Source organism: Ambystoma mexicanum, chromosome 7q (genome assembly GCF_040938575.1).
Source record: "Ambystoma mexicanum isolate Mex_15411 chromosome 7q, UKY_AmexF1_1, whole genome shotgun sequence".
NCBI lineage: Eukaryota > Metazoa > Chordata > Amphibia > Caudata > Ambystomatidae > Ambystoma > Ambystoma mexicanum.
In genome coordinates, this window is record NC_090941.1 from 299,142,052 (window position 1) to 299,152,179 (window position 10,128).

At 45.7% G+C, this 10,128-nt stretch overlaps 1 protein-coding gene across 2 annotated transcripts in view; it reads right to left on the reverse strand.

Annotated features, from left to right (window-relative positions):
- SLAIN1 (SLAIN motif family member 1) overlaps positions 1 to 9,302 on the reverse strand; it is a 247,731-nt gene extending 238,429 nt beyond the window's left edge. For both annotated transcript variants that reach the window (XM_069639657.1, XM_069639658.1), the window contains exon 1: positions 8,431 to 9,302. In XM_069639657.1, the coding sequence (XP_069495758.1) occupies positions 8,431 to 9,197 (767 nt within the window). In that variant the 5' untranslated portion in view covers positions 9,198 to 9,302. The remainder of the gene's footprint in view (positions 1 to 8,430) is intronic.
- Positions 9,303 to 10,128: the final 826 nt, after the last annotated feature.

Genomic DNA, 10,128 nt, shown 5'->3' on the forward strand with positions numbered 1-10,128 from the left:
ACTCACTGCTAATTTTAACATCTGACAAAGATTGGATAGGAACAGTGAATACTCATCCATAATGGGCAATGAGGAGGTGACCCACCACCCATTAGGTAGGCACCATACTTGAGAAATAATGCCACAGTGTTGAGAGCATTACTAGATGGCAAGTGTACAAGTTAAAAGCCTGAGGGAGGGAGGGATTTTTACAAAGGGTCAAGGGACATTAGCACCTGGTAAAGGAGGGGGCATTATTGCTAGTAGAACATCCCAACCAATGTGGTTAGACTGTTCTATTTTAAACTAGAATAAAGAGGCCACATGTTGGCTCTAATGTTAGCAATATGTATTAAAATTGTAGGCTTTTCACACATAACAGTCCGAAACGTATGTCAAACCTATAAGGGCGCAATAATCTAACTATGGTTTGTTTGCTGAGACCATACTGTTCTAAGACTTCAGAAATTCATAAAAATTACTCAATGGAAAATAAAAACCATCTAACCGAACTAGAATTACTGATTTGTCAGCTTGGCGCACCCATTGACCAATTTCTCTAAGGTGTGGGTATACTCTAGGTATTCAAGCCATTTACGACAAGCTTGAATTGTGATGCCTCCACTGGTTTGGAGGTGCAATATTAGTTGTGTGACGCAAAGCAACAGTCCTATTACCCAGTGGCCCAGCTTCATATTAAAATGACCCGAACATGTAAGAACATGGTTTCTTAAAGTGGCATGACATTTCTACTGGCATTACGAGCAAAGGAAACAGAAGTATGCTGTAATGTAAAATACTGCCTCATCCAACCAACATTCAAATGTATTTTTACACTGGCAGAATGCTGGCATACATTGTGGCAAAAGGCTTTCTGAAAATGCATTGGAAAATGCTCCTGTGCACTGTTGGGTGACTGAATCTATTAGATTTCTTCATGCGTTAGCCAACAAAACTGCTGTATTTCAGCCAATTTTTCACAGAAAGATTGGTGTTAAATGCATCACTGCCATCGGAAATGTTTACGCCCCTCCAATAATTAATCATCAGCCAAAACTGGGTAGGAGTATGTTCCTTCACCTCGTCAATTTATTATGGATCAAGGAGGATTTGTAGTTCATTTTTAAAAATGTGTACCCGCGGTTTGAGATTTACGGTGTAGCTCTGGTTCATATGACTTGGAGAGTTGCATCTGATACTGTTCAAATTCTACCTCTAAGTCCTCATAGCACGCTTTCCCGTATGGGAGTTTGTGGCGCGGCAAGTGAGACAAGATCTGACCACAAAGTCTATGGTACCTCAACTACTAAACTATAGAAGTTCCTCTTGCAACCACTCCTGCACTACCCATTTCCCCACTCTTACTGTCATGATTTTACAGTTAACTAGTTCCATTTGGATGTTAGTAGACAATATGCATATTGATATATAGATTAATTAAAGGCTGTGTGATGAATTGTGGGATTCAGTCACTTCTCCCCAGGGGGGAGCCTTTTCCTGCGAGGCTAGGGGGGGTGAGCCCACTAGGCAATACCCTCCTAAGGGGGAGAGACAAGCGGGACCTCACTGGGAGAGACTCCCTCCATGGGGACAAGGACTCATGCTCCGATGAGGAACTCCTGAACCAACCCACCTATAACCTGACATCACTAACACCTACCAGAGAAAACATGAAGAACAGGCTGAGATTTGTTACTGTCATGTAGAAGCCTGGAGTAAATCTGAAAAGGAATACCTATGCAGTATTGAATAAAAGAAAACCGCTCTAGTAAAACAGAGTTCGAGCAGGACAGAGAAGAGGGAATGTGACGCTCTGCCAAGTAGGTCCCACGTCCACATGAGAAGTTCGAGAAGGCGAACTGTGAGTGAGAGAAGCACAGGAAATCCAAATGTGCTGTCAGAGCAGAGCTGAAGGAGGTGGCAACGCACGGCTTCCGGTTCAGAGAGGAACCTGGCGTGCAAAGGCAGGTATCTTACGGTCAGGACAACGCGAGGTGAGATCGGAGAAGCCATAAGGACTGAAAGAAGGTCCAAACAGTGGCAAGTGGTGGCGTGACGGAAGCTAGGTGTACTAAGTCCCTAAACAACACATAGGCCACGTACTTGAAGGCATCATGGAGGAAACGGCAAGTGGACCAGACATCCACTGTAGGCCCAATGCAGCCTGTGACGCAATCCCTGAAGCAGAAAGATAACAGAGCAGGAGACCTGGGTGGGGAACCAAAAATAGTGAGTGGAACATTCATATTGGTCCCAGTAAGGATCAAGTATGGGAAATACCTCATGAGATTGATCCTCATTACTGGAACACTCACACGCGTCCCAGTAATTATCAAATGTTGGTAAAAGAGTGAGAATCAATAATGAAACACACCTACTTGGCCAAGCAGAGGAAAAGATTGGATATCAAGTAAGGAAAAAGTCTCAACTTTAATGCACGAGGAAAGAAAGGAATTGCCCCTAGGGAAGAGGGAAACGGAAATAAAGATCACAAGAGAGAAAAGTAAAACAGAGGGGGGGAACCTACGTTTAAAAGGACACTGTTGAAAAGCTTTCAGATCCAAAGTACTGCGATTATCAGTTTTATTCAGAATGGAAGCGCAGCCTATTTGTGTGTCTAGACAGAGGGAAGGCCATGCCAGTTCCTGCTACAATTCGATTTGGTGATCGATTCGTGCTAGGACCACATAGACTTGTAAAGAGTATTCCAATAAACCCACCCAGAAGAGCAAAAAGTGAAGCTCATGAACCTAGAACAAGGTCTAGATCTTCTTCCTAGACTGGAAGAAGTCTTCAATATTGTGCAGTTCCAACAGTCAAGGTCACAAAAAGCTTGGTTGCTCTTGTGAGAGTCCAGTGCAAACATCTGTAATTTGTCAATAGTTCTCCTGAGCCACCCAGAGGTGCATTCTAAAAAACGTAGTTTCAAACACAATGGTACATTGCCATAAAAAGGCTCTTATGCAATAATAAGACTTTTGAACAATGATTCCAGCATTAAGCGGGAGCCAATGAAGTCGCTAAATTGGGGGGGGAAGTGCACCCTTCTGGAAGTTCCTGTAAAATATGTACTGACGTGGTGTGGCGTGCCTGAAGCCGCCAAACCATGTAGTTGGGTGCTTCTGCATATAAAGCATTACATGAATCTATCCTAGAGGCAATAATGGCTCTCTCAAGGTGGTCCAATGCTAGTCCAAAAGAAAATGGGGCAGTGGTCTCAACAACATAACAGTCTGAAGCGAACTCAAACATGTAATCACGCTACGTGTCCAGCCCTCAAAAAAGTAAACTAACAAATGAGCAAATTGTTAGGACATCATCTGGTTTGGGGTGCTCCATTATAACATGAATCATGCCCATCGTCTGTAAAACAAAGCGCTCCCTGGGTTTCAAGCAAATAAGAAGTGGGATCTTTAATTTGCAAATAGTCGAATGGCCAATGCTTTAAAATGACTTCCAAATTGGTTTCTCTTAGTCATCATGAAAACTCACACTATGTTCAAAGAAATTCCGATCAATCTTCTGCAAAACAGAAGAATTTCAATTATACATTCATTTTAATGGAATTTTTGCCATCAAGTAAAGCAATTGTTTGAATCACTGGTAAAAGGGTGGCCACTGGCTCTTTAACTTAAGAGGGGATTTTCCTTTGAAAACCTTACAAATCTACGGGTCAATCACAAACAAATTACACCGAGTAGCTCCGACTTACCCCACTAGCGAGCACTATGCTATTCACAAGACAACTGCAGGTCAGGGTTACTTGGTGTAACTTATTTGTTAATTTCCCCACTAGTGCTTTGGATTTGTGAAATCAACCCTAGTCTCATACTGGTGTAAGAATGCAAATGTATCTCCAATTATCATTATTATGCTGTTGGTCTTCTTTTTTTAATTTGAACTTCTTGCACATTATAAAATACACTTCTATTCAACGTTTGTCCAATACCCAGCTTGCCTTTTGGCCAGTGTTAGGGACCATCTTCCATGGCTTAACATTCAGGGCTCTCCGGTCTATGTGGCCTTCATGGAACTGAGCTTTGCTTCTGATCACGTAGACAGGAACAGACTATAGAGAACGATGGGCAATATGGGTGTTCCCCGACCCCTTCTGTTGAGGATTAAGACTCTTCACAATGAATCGAGGGTGCAAGTTAAGTTTCGGCACCAGCAGTGAACTAAGCAATTGAATCAGAGTGGGAAATGGGTGCAGCGGCTCCCTTCCTCCTCAATGTATATACCAACTCATTGGAAGCGGGTTTGCTAGCCATGAATGCGGATGTCCCAAGGTGTGGTAGTAGGAGGCTGCTAGTTTTAAGCTACATAGATGATGCGATGCTCCTGGAAAACACGCCAAAATCCCGTCAGCTGCTGGTTGACAGTTACATGTCTGCTAGCAGCATCCGTATAATGAACCAAATTTATGTCGAATGGGTGATTCAAGCAAAAAGAAAGACTAACCCCAGGATATGTATGAATGGGCACCGATTGGGGGTTTGTGACAACTTTGACTATCTGGGTCTCAGATTTAACACCAAACTCATGTGGGATAACCAAATTGGCAAATCAGCAGTCAAAATAAGGCAGGTGTCAGGTGGCATGTTCAGATTTGTCAAAGTCTTCCAGCACCACCCGGTTACCATATCATATTTTGGCAACATCTGGAGGCAAAGCCATGCCAACAGGGATGCGTGGGAACTAAATCTGGGTTCCATGTGTTAAATAAAAATTAAAACAAATAAATAAATATCGCTGCAAAAAGGCTGTGGTTTTGTAGCCGCAATCCATGTAAAGGATGCAGGGGACAACCCTGCAACTCCCAGAACCATTATACCATTTAAAGTGAGTGGAGGGAGGGGGGGGGGGGACACCCCCGATTCCCTTAAATGGTATAATGGGGTACACCTTTACCAGGTCAAACCACAGCCTTTTTGGCACGATTTTTTGTAAAGGCGACATTTTTGCTGCGATTTTATTACTGCATACTGAAATCTGGGCATAGGGGAATTTAGACTGCCTACAGAAAGCAGAAAATCAATTTCTGAGCAGATTTCCAGTCCACCTCAAGTCTATACGATCCATTTGGAGACCACCTTAATATACCTAGCAGATCCAGATTACTAATTTACCATCATTCACAAGCTGAAGAAAAGTTGGCTGGTTGGCTAGGTCCGGTCCTTTTCGTACAGGCTGGGCTTCGGAGCCCATTTTGAGAATAATCAACTTTAAGCTACCAAAGCAGACTACAAAGCTCAAGATTGTTCAGTTATTTGCCAACATTAGGGAAGAAGAAATGGGCTACCAGATCTCAAGTCAGATGATAGTTCCTGGGCACTTTTGTGAGTATTTTACAACATAGGAATGTTCCAACTAGAGCCAGGCTTAATGCCCGGTTGGCAGTACGGACATCCAGATGGAAAGAGGGAGCAAACCCATGCTGTGTCTTTGGTCAGTAGAGACTTTAGTGCACTTCATCATCTTCTGCTCCATTTACTCAGACATCGGGAAGAGTTTTTTATGGACTATTTTAAGAGAAAGTGGCAGAAGGCATTATAGACCTCCACTCGGCGTGGGTGGCTTTTGCCCTGGCTACCTACTTAAGCAGGGCATGGAAAAGAAGATCTGATCTTATGCTGCCACCTCAGTATAATACTGCCACTAGATTGATCCGATTTTCGGGTATTATATATAGCTAAGTAAAACTGCAATTAAACCATGGGGTTAAGGCCTACCTCTCATATACATTAAAGCACTTTAGAGATGTTCATGGTTGGTTGCCAACTGTGCAATATACACTTTCCCCGAGTGCTGTATTGTACTTCAGGCTTTTAGCTAGTAGCTCATTTTTAGTTTTGGCTGCTATAAGCGGAAACTAATGCATTTGAATACTACTAGAGAGATGGCATATGAGGTGGGAGAATGCTTGTTGGGGTTGTTTAGTTATTTGCTCACCCATTGACTGCACATGGCCATGCTGATCCCAATTGCCATTCCGACCCACTCCCTGCCCAAAACACACCCTCCTGGGATCTCTTTGAGCTACCTTTATCAAGCCTTAAAATCAAACGTTGCACACAAAGGGCATGCCAGGGTTTTATCAACGCTTTGACATCTGTGCAGAGCCTGCTCATGCAGGTTCGAATCCCAGCAGGGCCAAACTCAGCCTTTCATACTTCTGAGGTCCATAAATGAGCACAGTGGATAATAATAAGCAGTGCTTAGATGCCTTAGGGTTCGTAACGCTATATAAATGCTAAATTATTATTATTATCATCATCAAAGCAGTCTTCTAAAAAAATGGTTTAATTAGTGGTGTAAATGCACTACTGGTGGAATATAAATATCGTAACTAGGTCTGCCTTAATCTAATCGAGCAGTATGTATATCCGTCGTTGAAGTCCTGTTAAAAGCAAGCAATGGCAAAGTCAGTTTCGTCGGTCTGTACACCATTTTCGAGCTGCTACCATGAATGAACAGTTCGTAATACCTTTTCCATGTCTACACAAAAGCCAGAAAGGTTGAAGTTCTTTATTTGTAAAAATGTCTCATTGCTTATGCATTTTTCTGAGCCCTGAAAAGAGGAGCCAAGCCTATATTCAAGGATTCTGTCGCAGGGACTATTTGATCTCTTTAGAAGGATTTTTTTTGTTAAACGATGTGTATGATTTTGTTATAAATGTGGTAATGTACGAGAACTTGTGTGTACTTTTATGGCAAATTGCTGAAATAAAGTATGGAGTCATGTATACATATAAATCAAAACACTCATATTAGACAAATTCAGATTCGTTTAAAGTGGGTATCTAGTTTAGATGTTAAAACATTTCACAGAAAATTGTGTAGGTTAAATCAAAGTCTCCCCTTTCACAGCATGTTTCAGGACCAAGTCTTTCGTCAGGTACACTTATTGGCAACGCCCAAACCCTTTAGCTCGTGTTATTAGGCTGTGCTTTGAACACGTACCTAAATATTTTAAACATTTGCAAGAAACATCAGCATGGTTGAGCTGGTCCAATGGAGTGGAAACACAAAAAACACCCGATTCTCACATGATCCATATGCCACAAAATTCAAAATCTGGAGGGAGTCAATGGAGGTACTGCCTGAAACCACTTGTCGGATCAAAGAACGTTTGCATGGAAGAGGAAAGTGTCGAAGACAATACCCGAGCACAGCCTGCATGCTCCTCTTCCATACTCCTTATTATGGGAGACTTATGCCTGCCCCATCAGTTGTTTGAGCAGGGTTTATATTGCCATACAGCTGCTTCAAAGCACGTTAGAAACGTTCCAAGAGGAGACATTGAAGGAAACAGGGAAAATCACATTGCTTGATTAAAGACACTGGCCTTGGCCTGGATATTTCCGCGATGACATTTTACGAGCTAAGGGAATTCCAACTGATGACCCTCCACAGGAGTACACATATTTTCATAAAAACACGGGCAAGTGTCTGCCATTGGCCATATAAACCGCGTTGAGGTGGGACGTTCCTAAAATAAGGTAACTAATTCAAAACACCCATTCTTTTGGCAAAACAATGCCAAATAACTTGTCGACCTTTAACTCCCGGGTCACTGACAGCTAGACCTGGAAAAAGCAGCACGTGCCAAATCCCCTGGAAAAATCATTCAAGCAGAATAAACACGGGGAATCGAGAACGGAAATGCAGCGGGAGGCTGGAAATTGAGGTAATACGTTCACGTGGTCTGGTGTGGAATTATCACAACTAAATAAATAAATAGCAGATTACGGCCAATGCAAAAATAAAAACAGATTAGCATCTGCTCACAGCCGGATCAAAGGACTAATGCCGGGGCTGAACGGGAAGCGTGTGGAGGGGGCGGGGCGGGGCGGCGCGCAATCCTATTGACTGGGATAGGCTGCATTAGACCTTCACTACACACAGGAAGGCGCCGCATCTGTAGTCAGGGCACGGGCGCAGCGGCAGAGACAGAAACTCCCCCAGCTCGGGGAAACCTTTCCAGTGGCATTCAGCAGGGCCTCGAGCTCACGCGCTAAATAGGTGCATCACGCGCAGCGCCAAGCACTTGCTTCACGTGGCGGAAGCTATGCGGGGCGTCGCGAGGAAGCAGCGTGCGCACCTGACAACTTTGGAAGTTGGCGGCTTGTATGGACTATGCCATTTGAAAGGCAAACGCAGGGGGGGGTTAATCCACACCCCAAAGGCAATTTCCACCATAGAACTAAGCACCTTGATTAAAACTACTTGTGTGAAAATAAGAAGGCGGATAGGAATGTAAAGCAAAAAAGTGCATACGAGTGGCAATGCAGATTGGTCCTTAATAAACAGCTCAAGGAGCTAAAATGTGGCAAACATTAAGTCCAGAGCTGATCAAACCATACACAGAGTATCCATTCTAAAGGAGTGACGTTTGCTAAATCTGCGCAAAGCGCAACAAGGGATGGGGCCCAAAAACATTGCTATTACCAGGTTTCCTCCTCTCCACAGACATCAGCATCCTCCAGGTCCAAGAGCTCCACCTGGTCCAGCAGGGAGGAGGAGGCGGCGGCGGCGGAAGCTGCGGATGGTTCCCCGCCTGATGCACCTGCTGCTGGGTGCGCTCCCGCCGCCGAGAGCTGCTGCTGGAAGTAGGCGTACGGCTCGGGCTGGTACAGGAGGCCGCCAGTCGTGCACAGCAATGTGGGCAACGGGCTGGGCATCACGCAGTGGCCGGGTGCGGGCGCCCTGTAGCCGGGAGCGGAGGGAGAGGCGGGGGCCGACTGGTGCAGAGCGGCACGGTGGTGGTGGTGCTGCGGAGGGATGTGCTGGGCGGACGACTGCGGGCTGCCCCCGCCGGCCGCGCTGCAGTTCCGCCTGAGCTGCTCGTTCTGCCGCTCCAGCCGCCGCACCAGCTCCTGCAGCTTCTTCACCTCCAGCTCGGCGCTCCCGGGCGCCATCCCGGGGCTGCTGCCCCTCACCTCCGCCATGCGCCGCAGGAGACGGGCGGGGGCTGAGGCTGCGCCCCCTCCACCTCTAGCGGCCGGCCAGTCCGCGGCAGCGCCTCCTCCAGCCGGGCTCCCAGCAGCAGCCGCAGCCGCCGCCGCCCCCCGCGGACCCTCGCCTCCCGTCGGCGTGGTGTGACTTGGTTCAGCCGCAGCTTCGGGCTCAGATTGGCTCTTTCCACCGAGACTCCGTGTTCCAGTCTTGCGCCTCCTGCCAGTGACGAAAGATATGGGCTGCTCCCTTCCCACCATGCAAAACAGGACGAACAAAAGAGGCGGCTCTGCTGCTGCCTTTACCAGGAGCAGGGGGGCTAGTGCATCCCTGCTCACCTGCCGCCTTCCCGTCCACGAGTCCGTGCGCGCTACCCAATCTCCAGGACGTGGAAGATTGCGGGGCGTTACAATAACGCCACGCGCATCCTCAGGAACAGAACACTGGAATTGCAACTCCTTGTTGGCACATGGTGCTTGCAGGTTCTGGTTCCCGCATATTAGCCGTGTAATTCCCTGCAACCCAGAAACCTAATCCCTGTTTATGACAGGCTCTTAACGTATGGCCCAGTCAAGAGGATTAGGGAGACACACCAGCCTATCATACCCACTCCCTCTACCTTCAGTTATGTGCGCCTGCCATGGCACCTGCTTGCGCTCAGCCAATTAAATATGTGTTTGACTTGCGCGAGTCATAAATAATGGCCTGTCTGGGAGATAATGACAGTTTGATGTGAAGCAATGGGGACACGATATATCATTCTATGCTATATAATGGTGCATGATTACCTGAGTGACGCAAACACTGCACATAACCCTATATGTAATATGACAACATACATGGTATGTCATTGCTTGTTGAAAGGAGAAATTAATACAATATTTTATTTTAAAATTTTAATCGGAATAGGTGCATGCCTTTCGAGCCCAGGGCTGGCCTGATGGGCGGTGTGCAGTAGTTGGCAGGACAATAAATAAGTGGGTGCGATGAATGCAGAAGCGGCACTGAGGCATTTATCCTACCAGGCGTTGTTTATTAAAATAAATTACCGCACACCCATGATGATTAACCTTATTTCTCATCAGTTGTGAAACAGCAGGCCACAGCCACCCAAACATGTTTGTTGTATCGTTAGCTCCTCCCACACATATATTTCGGGGCCTTAAAATCCAACAGAATGTGTTTATTGGG